The sequence below is a fragment of the Hyaena hyaena genome, unplaced genomic scaffold, assembly GCF_003009895.1.
Source record: "Hyaena hyaena isolate Hyena2069 unplaced genomic scaffold, ASM300989v1 scaffold_520, whole genome shotgun sequence".
Classification (NCBI taxonomy): Eukaryota; Metazoa; Chordata; class Mammalia; order Carnivora; family Hyaenidae; genus Hyaena; species Hyaena hyaena.
This window is the reverse complement of record NW_024081152.1, coordinates 849,801-868,959: the sequence shown is the minus strand read 5'-3', so window position 1 is coordinate 868,959 and position 19,159 is coordinate 849,801. Positions and strand designations below refer to the sequence as shown.

Genomic DNA, 19,159 nt, shown 5'->3' with positions numbered 1-19,159 from the left:
ACATAAAAGAACTGTGCCAGAATGCCAGAAATGTATATGATTGAAGAGAAGATGATTAAAAATCAGAGGGGAGAGGGGTGCCTGGGTGGCTCAATTGGTTAAGCGTCTGACTTTGGTTCAGGTCGTGATCTCACAGTCCTTGAGTTCAAGCCCCGTGTCAGCTCTGTGCAGACAGCTCAGAGCCTGGAGCCTACTTCAGATTCTGTGTCTCCCTCTCTCTCTGCCCCTCCCCTGCTCGTGCTTTGTCTCTCTTTCTCTCTCTCTCTCAAAAGTAATTAAACATTTAAAAAAATCAGATGAGGTAGGTGTTGGATGTTAAAATAAAGCAAAATATCTTAAAGCCTTTTATTTATTTATTCTTGATTTATTTATTTTGAGAGAGGGAGAGCACAAGGGAGAGGAGGAGCAGAAAGAGAGAGACTGAGAAAGGGAGGGAGAGGGAGAGAATCTTAAGCAGACCCCATGCTTGGCGCAGAGCTCAATGTGGGGCTCGATCCCACAAACCATGAAATCAAGACCTGAGCCAGAATCAAGAGTTGGATGCCCAACTGACTGAGCCACCCAGGTGCCTCTAAACTGGCAGAATTAAAAGTATTTGCTAATAACATACCACTGTCATTTCATTTCATGTACAGGCAAATCTGTTTTGCTCAGTAAAACAAAGTTGCTACATCTTGTTTGTGTAGGTGTGGTATAGGCTCTTTGACTCTTAGTCAGGAGGAAGATGGGAAGGTTCTAGAAGTAATTTGTTTGATGGGAAAGCCTGGGAAGAAAGTAAATGTGCTATTGTGAGTATATATGGTGTAGCAAATGAAATGACACAAAGACAAGACACACAAAAGACAGACAAAGACACAACTCCGGCCGGAGGGAGGAAATTCTCCCCCAGCCTTCGTGCAGTTTATTTTTATACCCCAGTAGCTGGACACATACCAAAATCTACGAAACGCATTCTTTTTCCAAGGACGGGGGGAACAAAGGGAGGAATTGACCACAGCATGTTTACTGAGAAGCCTGCCCAGAACTCCAGCCTCCTCCCTATTTTCAGGGAGGGCACGTTCCCTCATTTGCGAGCGGATCGTTAACCTTGGATATTGTGTGCAGGCTTCTTGGCTGAACATCCTGTTTGCAAGCATGCTCTGCCCAAGCAGAGAGTCCCGTTTGCAGGCACATCTCCACTTCCTTAACCATTCCCTCTCGTGGTCACTGTCGGGCTCCTACATATGGTACTCACAGATGCCTGTGCTGGATGCAGGAGACCAGGAAAACTGAGACTGAGATTGTGTTCTTGGGATATACTCAGATTAAATCATTGACTTAGAGGGCACAAACATTTGTTAAAGAATCTTTATAAATACTGTCTCATTTAAACTATGGGAAAAGCTATTAAACTAGCCTATCCACTTTGTACATTTCTCTCCTGTGATCAGATTGCCTTCCCCATCTGCCTTGATTAAAACAGCTCAAGGTTGGGTCACCTGGGTGGCTCAGCCGGTTGATCATCTGACTCTTGATTTTGGCTCAGGCCATGATCTCACGGTTTGTGAGTTTGAGCCCCACGTGAGACTTTGCACTGTCAGTGTGGAACCTTCTTGGGATTCTCTCTCTCTCCCTGTCTCTGTCTCTCTTTCTCACAATAAATTTAAAAACTTAAAAAAATATATAAGCTTAAAAAAAATCAGCTCCAGGGTTCCTTATAGCTAGGATGAAATCCAAAATCCCTAGCACAGCCTTCTCTCCCGCTCCCCAACTCACATGATGAAGTATGGCCATTCTCGCCTTAGGGCCCTTGTCCAGGTACTTCTCCTAGCGGTTCAGAGAGCTCCTTCTCATTCACACTCTCCCCTCCCTCAAGTCTTGACAAGAATGTCACCTTTTTAATGAGGCCTCCCTTAATTGCTGTCAGTTGCATCACCTCCTGCCTGAGTACTTCTTAATACCCTCCTCAACTTTAGCACTTACCGTCTTCTAACGGATTTTTTTTTCATGTTTGCGATTTGTGTTTTTTCTACTGAATGAGAGCTTCCTAAGGTCTAAAACTTTTGTCTCCTCACTGAAAGAATCTCTAGTACCTGGATCAGTATGTGAAACATAGAAGGCATAGAATGAGTGAATGAAGGAATGAATGGTATGTCACCTCCTTGAAGAGGACTTCTCATCTAGAGTAGTACCTTTCACTCCCTTCCATAGTCATTTTCCATAGTCCAGTTATGCCGATTATCTCATTTGTAGCCGTGATCTCTGTTTGAAATCATCTTCTTTATTTACCTGGCTAAAATGAAACCTCCATGAAAGCAAGAATCTTGATGTTTTGTTCCCTTCTGTATCTTCCTGAATTAGTATCATGCCTCGGGACTCAGCACAATGTATACTGCTAAATTGCTCTTCAGAAAGGTTAAATCAGTGTTCGCTGCCATTAGCATGGCAGCCTCTTTCACCATGCATATGCATAACCTCATATAACAATTTCATAGACATTTTACCATTATTAATAGAGTTTTTATTTTCATATGTTGGTTACTTATTTGTGCTTTTTATTTATTACCATCGATTTTTTGAGTATTACTTTTTATTGGTTTGTGAAAGCTATTATACATAGACATTTTTCCTTTTGTCATAAGTTACAAGTACTTATTCCTAAGATTCATTTGTCTTTAATTTTTATTGTATGTTGATATAAACATTTAAAAATGTATTTGTTTATGTGGGTGGTTGGGTGTCTCAGTTGGTCGAATGTCTGACTTCAGCTCAGGTCATGATCTCACAGCTCGTGAGTTCAAACCCTGCATCAGAGGCTCTGTGCTGACAGCTCAGAGCCTGGAGCCTGCTTCTGATTCTGTGTCTCCCTCTCTCTCTCTCTGCCCCTCCACTTCTCTCTCTCTCTGTCTCTCTCTTTCTCTTGCTATCAAAGTAAATAAACATAAAAAAATTTAAAAGTTTGTTGAAATCCATCTGTAAATATCTTTGATTTACCTCATAGCTTTTATTTTTATTTATTTATTTTTAAATGTTTATTTATTTATTTTGGGAGAGAGGGAGAGTGTGTGCAAAAGCAAGGGGAAGGGCAGAGAGTAAAGGAGAAAAAGAATCCTAAGCAGGCTTCACACTCAGTACAAAGATGAACATGGGGCTCCAATTCACGAACTGTGAGATCATGACTTGAGCTGAAATCAAGAGTGGGATGCTTAACCAACTGAGCCACTCATGCACCCTATATTTTTTTTTAAGTCTCCATGCCTAGTGTGGAGCCCAATGAGGAGCTTCAACTCATGTCCCTGAGATCAAGACCTGAGCTGAGATCAAGTACCAGACACTTAACTGACTGAGCCATCCAGGCACCCCTCAAAGCTTTTATTTTTAAATCTGCATTGTACATAATTCAGAAAAAAATTTTAATTACAAACTTCTTTAATCCTGCTGAAATGTTTTTTTCTCACATGATAAAGTGATACTATATCTTTTTCTTTTAAGAAAAAGTTATTTTCTCCCCAACTTTTGGCAATCTCTTGTACACTGAATTCTCATATAAAAGGAAACATTTTCTAGGAAAACTTACCTTTATCTTTATAACCTATTGAAAATCATGCTTGGCTTTGCTGTGGATTAACTGAGAAAACCCTATAATTTTCCAGCCTAGAATTTCTTTGATTTGAAATTGTCAGCTTGAACTTTGTAGAATTGTTCTGTCTCTTTGGGTGATACCTAGCAGGTATTACCCCTCATTCAAGACAGATAGTATTCTTCTATACTGTAAAATGCTATCTTTTTCCCTGTGGGAGCCAGCAACTCACTCATTGCAGAACTGCACTGATCTCTACATGGTACAAATAAGTATTTGCTCATTCTTCAAATAGTATTTCAACATCATTTACCCTAACGTGTTATGCCATCTAATGTTTTCTGTTCTTTGCTTCTTCTCAGATGTAATCTCTTCCCTCTCTTGCTCCACAAATACTTGTGAGGAGGGTCTACTAGGGATCAGAGACCAACTCTTCTTGGTGGTGAGATTCAGTAGTGAAAAATATGGACAAAAACCAGAAAATAAAACAAAACAGAAACCCCTGCCCTTATGAAGCTTATATTCTATTGGGGAGTGGACGCATAAAAAAATAAAATATGTATTAAGTAGACAAGCTGGGGGAAAATGAAGGGAAAAGGAAGCCAAAAATCTGGGATGTAGATACCATACAGTTGTCTGTAGTGTACATAGAAAATGTCTTTCTGAGAAGGTGACTTTTAGGCGAGCATGATAGAATGATACTGACCTATTCTTAATGTAGATGAGTTTGATCCTAAGAAACTCAGGTTCTTGTCACACCTTTTTAAAATGTTTGTTTTTTTTTGAGAGAAAGTGAGAGAGAGAGAGAGAGAGAGAGCAAGTGGGGCAGAGGCAGAGAGAGAAAAGAGGGTCTGAAGTAGGCTCCATGTGCTGACATCAGAGAGCCCACTGTGGGACTCAAACTCACGAACCATGAGAACCTGAGCTACAGTTGTCTGCTTAACCATCCGAGCTACCCACGTGCCCCCACATCTTCTTAATCAGCCCTCTGAATTGTTCTGCAATTATAATTATAATTTATCAATATTATAAAAGTTATCAAACCAAAGCAATCAAAAGAAGATTGACTCTATAGAGAAAGAATACATTTTCAAGTAAAAAGTTTTTCATCATGGTTCTCTGGTAGTGAGATATTTTTATAAATAGGGTACTTTGCTAGAAGAAAAGTGTCACATCAGCATCATTTTGAAGATGAAATAATTTACTCGCTACTGTCCTTTAAGAGCAGTATGACCTAGCAGACTATGTTGGATACTGGATTCATGGTCCTGGGTTCAGATCCTGACTCCCCACCATACCAGTCTGACTCTGGGTGAGTCACTTGAGTTCTGGAGCCTCGTTTCCTCATTTTGCCGAGCAGAATACATTCCTACTTCATTAGTACAAACATATAACTAGTGGACAAGCCCTGAGGATCCAACGCATAGTATAGTGAATATAGTCAACATTTGTAGTATAATCATCAAACTTGCTGAGGGACTAGATCTTAATTATTTTCACTACAAAAAAAGAAATGGTAATTATGAGAGGTGACAGAGGCGAACTATCACTATAAGGGCAGACAATTACAGTATATAAATGTATCAGATCAGCATGTTGTATACTCTAAATTTATACAGTGTTACATGTCAAATATATTTCATAATAAATCATTGCTATACTTGAAATAGAGAAACTGCTAAAAATGTTAGTTCTTGTGTTTTACTAGATTTGATTGTTTTTAAACCTAGGTGAATTATGTGGAAGAGGGCTTTACCCAATGATTTTCATGAGCTCTGGACCACTGGTGAGAGTAGCATTTCGTTCACTTGCGGGAGGTGCTTTGGGCATAAGTTACATTGTCTTTAGAGTCCAAGGTAAGTCTGGTCATTTTATAAACTTATAAAGTTAAAAATCAATGTTTTTCTTTTTAGGAATATTACAAAAACATACATTGTTTCATAAGAGATGGTGTTTCTGTGGGGAGTTTGTGTCTGAAAGGAAAACTTCCTTAAGTCATCTGAGATTGGTGCAGATTCAAAAAAGAAACTGCTTGCGGCACCTGGGTGGCTTAGTCGGTTAAGTGTCCGACTTTCGCTTAGGTCATGATCTCGTGGTTCGTGGGTTTGAGCCCCACGTCGGGCTCTGTGCTGACTGCACCTCAGAGCATAGAACCTGTTTCAGTCTGCGACTCCCTCTCTCTCTGACCCTCCCCTGCTCACGCTGTCTCTCTCTCTCTCCTAGATATAAATAAAACATTTAAAAAGACAAAAAAAATTAAAAACAAAAAAGAAACTGCTCAGAGGATACCTTAGTTGACTTGTTAATCATCCAGAATTTATGATTTCTGAATATGGCTAAGTTACATTAATTTCAAGACAAGATTTTATTTTTTTTACTGTGATGTGATTTTATTCCACAGAGGGCCTTTTCTGTGGATCAGAATGTTATGGTTCTAACTCTTAGTTGGTTAATTAGCTATGGATAATTTATTATCTCTGTGTCAGTTTTCTTTATATTAATAAAAGGTTACAATGAGTTTCTAAGTTAAAGTAACAAACATTAAATGCTAGCAATATAAATATAAATATAAATACTATGCTATTCAGTGTTATCAGATTGTATTTTAGAACAAGTAATTATCAAATTTTTTGACTCTTGATAACTATAGGTGACTAAAAGCTAGTTTCTCTCGTTGGCATCAAAAAGTATTGCAGAGGTAGATTTGGGAGGAAAGTTCAGTGAATGATAAAGAAAAGCATGCATATCATGTGAAAGGGTTTTCCTAAAAAACTATATTAAGAATGTTGCTTTTGGGGAGCCTGAGTGGCTCAGTTTGTTGAGCATCTGACTTCGGCTCAGTTCATGATTTCACAGTTTGTGAGTTCAAGCCCCACATCAGGCACTGTGCTGACAGCATAGAGCCTGGAACCTGCTTCAGATTCTGTGTCTGCTCTGTCTCTGTCCCTCCCCCGCTCATGTGCGCTCGCGTGCTTTCTCTTTCTCTCTCTCTCTCAATAAATAAATAAACATTAAAAAAAAACAAACAACCCAGTAAAGAAATGGGCAGAAGATATGAACAGACACTTCTCCAAAGAGGACATCCATATGGCCAACAGACACATGAAACGATGCTCAGCATCCCTCCTCATCAGGGAAATACAAATCAAAACCACAGTGAGATACCACCTCATGCCAGTCAGAGTGGCTAAAATGAGCAAATCAGAGAACTCTAGATGCTGGCGAGGATGTGGAGAAACGGGCACCCTCCTACACTGTTGGTGGGAATGTAAACTGGTACAGCCCCTCTGGAAAACAGTGTGGAGGTTCCTCAGGAAACTAACAATAGAACTCCCCTATGACCCAGCAATAGCACTGCTAGGAATTTACCCAAGGGATACAGAAATGCTGAGGCATAGGAGCACATGTACCCCAATGTTCATAGCAGCACTCTCCACAATAGCTAAAACATGGAAAGAGCCTAAGTGTCCATCAACAGATGAATGGATCAAGAAGATGTGGTTTATCTATACCATGGAATACTACATGGCAATGAGAAACAATGAAATCTGGCCATGTGTAGCAACATGGATGGACCTTGAGGGTGTTATGCTGAGTGAAATAAGTCAGGCAGAGAAGGACAAATATCATATGTTTGCACGTATAAGAGGCTTAGGAGGAACTTAGCAGAGGACCATGGGGGAGAAGGGGAGAAATGGTGGGGGAAAGGGAGAGAGGCAAACCATGAGAGACTCTTGAATACTGAGAACAAACTGAGGACTGATGGTTGTGCGGGGGAGGGGGGGAGGGGCATGGAGGAGGGCACGTGTGGGGATGAGCACTGGGTGTTATATGGAAACCAACTTGACAATAAACTATATGAAAAAAAACTGAAAAAAAAACAAATGTTGCTTTTAGCTGGAATTGTGCAGAAAGCTAGTATTATTCTATACTTTTTCCACATTCTCTTCTCTTGACTTGAGGCTATGCCAAGGATAATTCCAAGAAAAGTGCTGCTCTCTGATGGAGACTTTTCAGTGAGGCTAACCACTTCCTGTTAACTTTTTTTTCTAAAACAGGGAGGAAAAGTGACTGATCTGAAAAGGCATAGAATAAGCTTCTCAAAAATTAATTTTATTTTCATTGCCTTTTAAAATATTTAGGTCCAAAGGGCAGTAACCTTCTCAAATTCCTCCAAAGTTCAAACCAAGAACATTTGGCCACTTGTGAGGATGTTATTCTGACTGAACCAGGAGGAATCATACAGATCCCAAGATACTCTCACAGAACAACTATGAGGTGAGGAAGGGATGTGTATTAGGATGAAGGAAGTTTGTGAATGATCACTTGACAAACTGCAACACTTGCTTAAGGCTTTATTTTCCACCTCCTCTCTTTGAAGAATAGACTTTGAGATAATCCCTGGTCTGAGGCCTTCAGTATACAAAAACTGAACATGAGATATCCCTGTTGATAAATTGTGTATTTTCTCAAAAGAAGAGATCATTTATTAGGTAAAGTGGGAAGTCAAATCTCTATCAGAGAGTTTTGGAGATTGAAATAATGTATGTAAAAATCTTCTGGAACATATTAGGTATTCAATAAATGGTTCTTAAATTGCCAAAATAGAGAACTTTCCTTGAATTAAATAACAGAATAAATTTAAAGTGTGATGTGAGGAGTGAAGATTTGTATAATATCATCCTAAGTAACCTTATGTGATTTAGGGGAGTTTGGGCAAATTCAGGCAAGAGTAGGTCCTTAACTCACAGATCGCTAATTAGAATTTAGAGGAGTGCATGTGGATTGACCAGCCATTTACCATGATGGGTGAAATTAATTAACACTTTTAATAAATTACATACTAGAAACATTTTTAATTGTTACAGTTTAAAGTAAAAATCTTTTTTCACCCAAGCACAAAGATTGAGTCAGTAACAGTGATACATAAAATTCTGAACAAAGTAAATAACAGTCTGTGTGTTTGGAAATCATTCCTGACTTGCTTTTATCTGTGTCACAGTTGCCACTGGAAGTTATTAGCCCCTTCAAATCACATCATTCGCCTTGATATTATCAACTTCCAGATGAAGCCAACACCCTTGGCCTGTCAGGGTCATATATGGGTTTTTGAAGGATCTGGATCAGGCAAAAAATTAATAGGTAACTACTGTCCCATGAAGAACCGTGTTCTTTATTTTTTAATGAAAGATTCTCCAATTGTTCTATATTAAGTGTGACTTACAGATGAGGTTAATTATGTGGTATTGAAATAGCCTTATTATTTTGTAGATTTGTAATTGAGATTAAGCTAACAGTCTCTCAGATGGAGTTAAAACAAAACCAAACTATCTGCTGCTTACCTGGGTCATACCTGGATTAAATTTGCCCAGAAATACTAAAAATAGGGGCTAGATAGATAAAACAGTTTTAGGCAATTGTAACACAAGAAAATTAAGACTGTAATATTCATCAGGCAAAATAACATCCACCAGAAAAGGCATTAAGTGGGTTTATCAATTACATAGTAGCTGGAAACCTCATTACAGTGACTTAAATTTATTTTTCTGAGAGAAATATCCAGAGTTTTGTAGATGTTCAACTCTATCAAGACTAAGGTTATGGGAGTTCTCTTGGCCTTCCCGTAATGGTCCCATAATGGCTATTTCAGTTCTTGCCATTACATAGAGAAAAAAGGAAGAAGGGACACAGAGAAGGAGTATTACCGCTGAGAAAACAAACGTATTTCCAAGAATCCTGTGAGAGATTTAATTCTCTCTGGCCAGTTTTGTCACATAGCTACACTCTGCTGGGAGATGACTAGGGACAAGGGGAATAAAATGGGGCTTAAGTTGGCTGACCAGCATTACCCAACGTGATGTGCTACAGCAGTCCAGATGGAAATCTGATAGCTCTGGATCCAGGTCTCAGTTCTACCACATAGTAAATGATTTGGGGAACATTCCCAAAGCTTTCTCAGACTCTGTTTCCTGAATTGTGACAAGAGAATAATAATAACTACTTGACTTGTCATGTAATTTACAAGAAGAGACACCCCACTATCACTACCGCTACACACATACAAGTGTGCTGCAAACTCTCGGTTTACTTAGTCAGGGATACCTATGCCTGATGAAACCAGCTGACTGCCCAGAGGAAGAGGATGTATGGCATGTCGTGGCCTTTGACTCCCTAAGAAAGGCCAGTGTTCCTCTCTCCCTAGGTAGGATCCTGCCAGAATTGATAAAATTGCTAATTCACTCTCCTTTTGTTCTTTGAACTTACGTTACCATCCCAGAAGTAGGTGCATTAAAAACCTTTGTATTTCTACCTAAGGAAATGTTAATAAACACTGAAAGTTCCTGGTTCCTAAGTCCATTTAGCATCAACAAGGCCACAGTTTATTATGGGAAGAATGTAGAATCTGGGCCCGGTATCCTTGGAAATTATCTACACTTCTTCCTTCCCTGCCTTATAGGATGTCTGTTACTTGTACTGCCAGTGAGATTGTTTTGGGAATTAAATGAGAGAATGTATGTTAATCAATAGAGAGGAAAGCAAGTTTCTGTTGTGTTTAAATTCTAAACATATGTTTTCATGCCTACTCTTAAAATTGTGTTGCTTAGAGGGAAAGATGAGACTGATGCTTTGCTAGTGCCTCTCCATCAATAAGGGTGTCAGAGTACACAAAGTTTGGAAGAACAAAAAAATAAAAGGGAAAGAGTACATTAGCTATGTCAGTTATAATTTATAGTGTTAATGAACTATATGCCTGTTTTTCTTAGAATAAGTTCATAAAACATATGTACTATTTCCTACTTCTTTCCTAAAATTTCAGTTTTTGCAAATTAAATATATAAGTTCTGGGGGTTAATTCAGTGCTTGAGGTCAGTTAGCTACTCAATATTGAACATAACCAAATATGACTTATCTCAGGAATACAAGGATAGTTTAATATTGAAAAATGTATTACATAGAATGATGTCACATGAGGGAAAATAGCTATAAATTAAATATACAGCAATCATACCCTTAAAATCATACCAGTAAAATTAATAGAAGATAGAATGGAAAAATAATTATAATAAGCAACAAAAAAAAAACTATAAGAATAACTGTTAAAGAAAATTCAACCAAATAAATTTGAAGACTTAACTGGCCTTATTAAGGGACTCCTGCATTGTGCAGCATTCTATCTAGCAAGTAGAGAGATGCTCTGAGGAACTGTACAAAATAAAAGGGTTTTATAGACAAAAACAGACGAGAACATTAGCAAAAGAAAAGGCATCTTGTACAGATTGCTTTCTCTTCCTTTGGGTTATGGAGAGGGCCCATATGACACATATGGTGCTTATTGGTGCTAACCAAAAAATTCTCGACTGACTGGTTAAGACTGCATTTCTGGGGAGGGTTGAACTGCAGTTAGGTTAGGTCTTAAGTCCAAGTTTAGTGACATGGCCTCACATAAATGACTCTATTTGGGGCCTGTGGTTTTCTTTTTGACATGATCCTAAAATTAAGTGTGAGATTTATTGTGCAAATGTAAAACTTTACACACATACACACAAACATTTAGATAGGAATGGAGAAATGTACCATGTTCTAAACCTGGAAGACACAATTAATTCACACCAAATTAATGTATAAATATAGTGTATTTCCCAGAAAAATCTCATGAGAATTTTTTTTTCAGAGAGTGAGGAAGAAACTGATAATAACTATTTATCTGTAGAGTAAATAGCACTAGCTGAAAATGTTTTGGGAGACTGTATTGATTAAATTTCAAGTTAAAACCAGGGTCCCCAGAGGTTTTGACTTTTATTTTCTTTTTGGTGATAAGGCAAATCATCAGATATTACAACATACCTTAAGGGGTTCCTGGGGGCTCAGTTGGTTAAGCGTCCAACTTCAGCTCAGGTCATGATCTTGCAGTTTGTGGATTCAAGCCCCACATCAGGTTCTGTGAGGACAGCTCAGAGACTGGAGCCTGTTTCAGATTCTGAGGCTCCCTCTCTCTCTGCCCCTCCCCCACTCATGCTATGCCTCTCTCTGTCTCAAAAATAAATATACTATTAAAAATTTTTTAAAAAGACCATACCTTTAAACAATGATAATTAAAACAGAGTAGTACATACACACAGAGACACACATGAGTAGGAATAAATAGAATGACTCTGGAAAACAGTGTGGAGGTTCCTCAGGAAACTAACAATAGAACTCCCTTATGACCCAGCAATAGCACTGCTAGGAATTTACCCAAGGGATACAGAAATGCTGAGGCATAGGAGCACATGTACCCCAATGTTCATAGCAGCACTCTCCACAATAGCTAAAACATGGAAAGAGCCTAAGTGTCCATCAACAGATGAATGGATCAAGAAGATGTGGTTTATCTATACCATGGAATACTACATGGCAATGAGAAAGAATGAAATCTGGCCATGTGTAGCAACATGGATGGACCTTGAGGGTGTTATGCTGAGCGAAATAAGTCAGGCAGAGAAGGACAAATATCATATGTTTGCACGTATAGGAGGATTAGGAGGAACTTGACGGAGGAACAAGGGGGAGAAGAAGGGCGGAAATAGTGGGGGAAAGGGAGAGAGGCAAACCATGAGAGACTCTTGAATGCTGACAAAAACTGAGGACTGATGGTTGTGCGGGGGAGGGGGGGATGGGCATGGAGGAGGGCACTTTGGGGATGAGCACTGAGTGTTATGTAGAAACTAATTTGACAATAAACTATTTGTAAAAAAAAAAAAAATAAATAAAAAAAATAAAAAAAAAATAAAAAAATAAAAAAATAAAAAAAAAAAAAAAGGAATAAATAGAATGAAAGAGAACATATAACACAAGTATAAGAAATTTGGCTTCACAAACCAGAAAGGAAGATATAAATTATATTTTTAATAATTTTGTACAAGAGCTAAAGAGTTAAGCATTTTTCTTAAGCCATACAAAGTAGAAAAACATGATAAATATCTGTTGACGGAGAAGGACCTTCTCCTATAAAAACAATATAAGAAACAAATAATTATTGATAAATTCCTATGTAATTAAAAACTTTTCTGCCTCAATAGGAACAAAATTTCAAAATAAATAATAAGCCTGAAATTTTCAACAGCTCTGAAAAAAGTTTAAGGTAAATAACATAGGGAATGTTAACAAATCAGGATTAAAAATTTTCAGATCTCTAAAAATAAATGTATAGGCTCCAATATTTTTGTTGCAGCTGTGATTAAATTTCAAGTTAAAACCAGAGTCTCCAAAGCTTTGATTTTTATTCTGTTCATTTTCCAAGAAATGACAAACTATTGACCCATGTGATCTTAAGAGCATAAAGCCCTAGATTAACCATTAGTCTCTTTTCACAAGAAGGGTTAGTGAATATTCTCATATAGGTTACTATGCAATCTGAATTAAATCTCTTATTTTGTTTCTTGTCACAATGAAATTGATCCCATGGACATCTGTTTACTAAAAAGGGCAGAGTTTCTCTGTAATAGTGAAAAACTTAATTCTTAGAATCATTGACTTGAAGCCTTGATACTATTGAGTGTTAGAGCAAACTACCTTCCTTAGAAATGTTTGTTTCAGAAAATACTATGTATGATCACTTAAAGTTAGAAATGGTTGGTCATGAGAAGTAAGCTAATTGCTATACCTTGCCTCTTACTCATTTAGTTATGCTGTAGGTAAATGAGAGTTATATGTAGCTGCGTCTCAAACATATTCCCTATATATGATTATTTCAGTCTGGTGACAAGAATAATGTTTTAGTTCCCTGAGGATTAGCTAGACCTCGTTGTCTTTCCTTTTATAATACATCACTTAAAAGAAATCTACCTAGTGGTGCCTGGCTGGCTCAGTCAGTGCAGCATGCAACTGTTGATCACACAATTGTGAGTTCAAGCCCCACATTAGATGTAGAGATTGCTTAAAAATAAAAAAAAATCTTTAAAAAAAAATAAAGAGTTCTACCTAGCTTATTTCCAGACATTGTAAGAACTGGGTCCTGTGTTCTATTTGGTTTTGGACCCCGTCCTTAGAACTACTTAGATTCCAGGAATCTGGAACATCTTTCTTTCTATTCTAACTGGGTTTTATTCTGCTTAATTTTCTCATTTTTATATTCTTGGGAGTGCAGATGGTATAAATTTATAATTTCAAAAACAGGATTTTTTTCTCTTACTTTGTTCAGTAACCTTAGCTTTGATGAATAATAAGTTTTTGTATGCTTCTTTGTGTTTTTCTTTATTTGGGGCCAGGAAAATTATGTGAAGGAAATTCACCTTCATTAAAATCTCATGGTCCTCTAATGATGTTGATTTTCACATACAATGTCAGTTTGGCTGAGGAAGAATTTTCTTTGAGATATTCTTTTCATATTCCTGGTAAGTCTATTGCTTTCATAGATGTTTATGAATATGTTTTGTTTGTTTTGTGCTTTATTAGGAAAAATCTATCATTAAATAAACATTGAATTCTTTATTTTATTAGCTTTACGGGAGAAGAAAAGACAGTGTTTAAAATGTGACTTCTGCAATTTGTGGAGGCCTCAAGCTAAACCTTTATAAAGTGTAAGATCAATCAGATTTAAGGGCGCCTGGGTGGCTCATTCGGTTGAGCATCCGACTTCAGCTCAGGTCACGATCTCACAGTTCATGAGTTGGGGCCCCACATCAGGTTCTGTGCTGACAGCTCAGAGTCTGGAGCCTGTTTCTGATTCTGTGTTTCCCTCTTTTTCTGTCCCTCCCCCACTTGTACTCTGTCTCTCTCTCTCTCAAAAATAAACAAACATTTTAAAAAAGGGTTTTTAAATCAGATTTATCATTTTTTCTTATAACACCTAAGAATTTTGTCGATTTTTCTGGATATTTAGATGATTATAACAATATAGTAGGAAACTTTTAGCCTTAGCATGAAAGTGTCAAATAGTTTTTCTCTTTTGAAATTAATGTCCTTAGTGTGCTAATATCAAGAGCAATTAGTTCTTTTTCATTTGTTTGGTGGATAGTTTATTCATATTGGTTGCAGTCTGATTATTTAAAAATATGCCTTGACCAACATTCCTGTGGTTTGGGTGAAGACACCGATAGCATTATGAAAATTGAGAACTATTAATCTAGAACTATTGCAAATTATAGAAATTGGATATCATGGAGAAAACATTTGCAACTTGGATTTAATTCTGAACAGTTATTAGAATTACTTCAACTGTAAGGTTAATCAATGCAGGAGCACCTGGGTAGCTGAGTCAGTTAAGTGTCCAACTCTTGATTTAAGCTTAGGTCATGATCTCATAGTTCATGAGTTTGAGCCCCGAGTGAGGCTCCATACTGTGTGTGGAGTCTGCTTGGGACTCTCTGTTGCTATTCTCTTTCTGCCCCTTCCCCTCCTCTCTTTCTCTCTAAAGTAAATAAAATGTTAGTAAAAGATTAATCCATCTATACTCATTAAAAATGTAAATGGATGGGGCGCCTGGGTGGCTTGGTTAAGCGTCCGACTTTCGCTTAGGTCATGATCTCGCGGTTCATGGGTTCGAGCCCCGCGTCGGGCTCTGTGCTGACTGCCAGCTCAGAGCCTGGAGCCTGTTTCAGTCTGTGACTCCCTCTCTCTCTGACCCTCCCCTGTTCGCGCTCTCTCTCTCCTAGAAATAAATAAATAAAAAAAAACATTTAAAAAAATGTAAATGGAGGGGGGAGGGGGGATGGGCATGGAGGAGGACACTTGTGGGGATGAGCACTGAGTGTTATGTGGAAACTAATTTGACTTTGTAAAAAAAAAAAAAAGTAAATAAGGTTAAGATCTGAGCAAGACTGAAGATATTTTCCCCATTCAGCTTGTGACATAACCTAAAGTAAGGATCTTTCTTTTTTTTTTTTTTAAATAATGTTAACATATTAAAACTTGAAAAATTGCTTGTAGTCCAAAAAAAAATAATAATAAAAATGTAAATGGATACAATTGGAGAGACCTTTCTACTAACAGTATTTAATTTAGTCTGGCAACAGTCCTTGCCCTAGTAGAGTTTATAGTCAAGGAGATAGTCAGTAATCAAATAATCATACAGAAAAATATAGAGTGAAAAAACTACTGTTTTGAAGGAAAAATATGATATGCTAGAATAATATACAATGGAGGGATCCTGTTTAGTTTGGTAAAGGATGGCAATGGAATTGTAGGAAAACTTAGGGTTCTCTTTGTTCTCTTATCACAAAAGGCATAAAATTTATTTCTACTCACTGTCTCCTCTTTTGCTCTCTCATTTTTTTTTCTTAAATCCATTCCCAAATGGCTTTTTTTTGTTACCATTCCACAGGCATCAGTCTTATCAAAGTTACCAATGATGTCCGCAAGTCCAGATCTAGTAGTTCCTTCTCAGCCCCACAGCATTTGACCCAGATAAGCTCACCTTCCTTTTGGAATCTACTTGTCTTGGCCTCAAGGAAACCACTCTCCTTGCGTTCTCTTACCTCACTCATCTCCTTCAGAGTCCCTTGGCTGGCTGCTCTTTGTTTTCTCTGCCACTAAAGGTAGAGGTGTCCCCGGACCCAGTCTTTGACTCTCATTTCTTCTTTGCCTGTACTCACTCCTTAGTGACCTCACCCAATCCCTAGCTTTCAATACCATCAATATGGATAACTCCCAAATGTAGTTCCAAATTCTTTTTTATTTTTGACCTCCAGCACGGTATCACCAGTTACCTCCCTCTCCACTTGGATATTTAATAAGCATCTCAAATTTAATGTGACCGAAATGAAACTCTGGATTTCTTACTCTGCCTCCAAATTCCTTCCTTCAGCAATCTTTCCCATCTCAGTGGATGACAACTCCCATTTATTAATTAATTGCTCAAGCTAAGGATCTTGGTCATTCTTGCCTTATCTTCTCATATCCCATTTTGTGTATAGTTAATCTGTGAGCTTGTCAGCAAGTAGTTCCCAACAGTTCTACCATAGCATCCTTATACAAGCAGCCTTTGTTTAGTCCGCTTTATTCATAACAGCTAGAATGACTATTTTAAAATGAATAAAATAGCTCCTCTGCATATAATCCTCCAGTATTTTCTCAACTCATTCAAAGTCCTTAGAGTGGCCTACAAGATGCTGTATGATTGGGACCTCGGCTACCTCCTTCAGTTCTTCTACCATTTCCCCCAATGTTCACTCTGCATTGGCACACCACCCTTCTTGCTGTTCCTCAGTCCCACCGAACATGCCCCATTGCAGTTATTTCCAAAACCTACAGCCATGCCTAGTAAATAGTTGGTGTGCAACAATTATTTAAATAAAGGAAATGGCATTTCAGCTGGGGCAGATTAGGGAGAAGAGGGTAAGGAGGTAGCTCCACATCTAGTGAACGGGTAAGAAATGCATCCATTTGCTTATGGGAATCCTCCGGCTGAGAGCCAGTGTATGAGGTGTCAACTCAGGATGCTTTTATTACATATACTCAATTTCTATGTCAGATAAACATAGAAAACCTTTAGTGTAGATGTTTTCCAATCATAGCAAAATTATACCCCATGTATAGTTTTTAAAGATCTGACTCATCATTCATAGTTTGAAATTACAAATTAAAATATATCTGTATAAATTATGTTACATCTACGTGGATCAAAAACATAGAATCATTAAAATTTATCCGAAATTTTTAATATTATGGAAAAATAGTCACAATAAATTAAGTGGCGGAAAATGGTTTTAATGGTGTAAAGTGGTATACAACTTTTTTAAAAGTTGTATATATTTCATAGGAAAGACTTTGCCAGATTTATGTTAAAACATGAATATTGGTTACTTACTGGGTGGGACTACAAGAGACTTTTTATCTTCTTTGGACTCTCTTCTCTGTATTTTGAAATTTTTTGCAAGGTGCATGTATCACTTTTATAATCAGAAGAATAAAGGAATATAAAGTATTTAGTTGGGTGCATTGACACTGAATATTCTCTTATTCTAGATTCCAAGAGAGGGAAAAATAATGATCAAGGTAAGACCATAAAAGGTGATAAGGAATCCAGTTGGCTTGGCTTTCATTATATGATATTGTGAAAATAGAGTGGAAAATGATTGCTGTTAAACGCAATTTAGTAAGAAGTGTACTCTGACTTGTCAAAAACTTTCAGGTATTTGTGGCTTGATTCTAGTCACGTTATAGTAACATATTTATTTGTATTAATTTCCTTATACCAAATTTTAGGAGTTGTGGAGACCTGGGGCACATTAGGGAATAAAGGGTGAGGAGGTAGCACCGTATTCAAATAATGGGTGAGAAACACACCTGTTTTGTCTATGGAATCCTTGTAGCTATTTGAAGTCTGTTCATTGCCATTCTTCCCATATATTTTATCTTTTGGATTACATATATATTTTCCCTGTTTTTCTTTGCTGGACCATTGCAGAGTGAAACTAAGATGATAAGATTACTGATGAAGTAAATCAATTTTTGGATAGAATTAATTTTAGGTTAGATGATACCTGTGACATTTGGAGTAGGCCCCAAATGTCACTGAATTCTTCAGTTCTCTTTTTGGGATAGCCACTTAACTCTTATGAATCTTAATTTATGCATTTCACCTATCTGAAAGTGATCCAAATTTCCCTAATAAATGTTTACACTTGAATGGTACATGCCGTGAGGCTGAACTTTAGGAGCACATAATTTATTCAGGAATTCAATCTAACCGAGTACCCAGATCAGTTTCTCAACCTTCTTCCTTTGTTCTCCGCTCCCACTTTGTGGTGTTGGAGTTATCTTTCCTGGCACTGTGTGGGAAATGAAATATTGTTGTGGCATTTGCAAACCTGGGCAAGTCCTACAAGTCTTAGGACAGATCTATTGAATATCAAAGTGATAGATCATTCATCTGTGGACTGAAGATGATAAAATCTATTTCTCATGATTCTGAATATTAAATAAGGTTGTATATTAAATATAAGCAACAAAACTACATTGAACTATAGATGTGGGTGATTTAGTGGTTCACACTTTGTGAACCGAAGTCAAAGAAGTTCAGTCTGTCTTATTCTGAAGGAGTCCATCGGTTTTTCAAAACAAAAGTCATTTGGAACTGTGGGTACAAAGAAGGAGTGACAGAAATTAATTAAAGTACACTGCAGTTTAGGTTGTAATAACCTCATTGTAGTCATTACAACTAGACTCAGAAAATAACTGCACTCCTTGAGTATTGTGTTAAATATTTTTTTTCTTTTTGCCTCAAGGATGTCCAGTATTGGATTTGATTCCCGTTAGTTCTACTGAGATCACATCTCCCAATTATCCTCACATTTATCCCAACATGCTGAACTGCACTTGGACTTTTTATTCCGTGTCAGGAAGTAAAATGAAGGCAGTGATTAAAGACTTTATAACAGAAGAATCTTGGAACTGTGAATGGGATTATGTCAGTATTTATGATGGACCAGATCAGCAATCAAGATTACTTGGTAAACTGATCTTTCTTAAATAGTCTACATTAAGTGGCATTTATATAATACATATATGTGGACCTACATTTATCTTGGGGAACATGTAATTTGTGGTCAGTGATTTTTCATGAGATTCTTCGTCAGGATCCCAGAGCAGTACTGATTGAGCACAATGGGATGAACTTGG

The 19,159-nt window shown here is 37.5% G+C and overlaps 1 protein-coding gene across 1 annotated transcript in view; it reads left to right on the top strand.

Moving 5' to 3' along the window:
- The window catches only part of OVCH1 (ovochymase 1), an 81,308-nt gene that overhangs the window by 43,491 nt on the left and 18,658 nt on the right, over positions 1-19,159 (top strand). The window contains exons 24-29 of the mRNA XM_039255270.1: positions 5,290-5,415; positions 7,702-7,837; positions 8,562-8,701; positions 13,807-13,932; positions 17,504-17,533; positions 18,766-18,990. Coding sequence (XP_039111201.1) covers positions 5,290-5,415; positions 7,702-7,837; positions 8,562-8,701; positions 13,807-13,932; positions 17,504-17,533; positions 18,766-18,990 — 783 coding nt within the window. The remainder of the gene's footprint in view (positions 1-5,289; positions 5,416-7,701; positions 7,838-8,561; positions 8,702-13,806; positions 13,933-17,503; positions 17,534-18,765; positions 18,991-19,159) is intronic.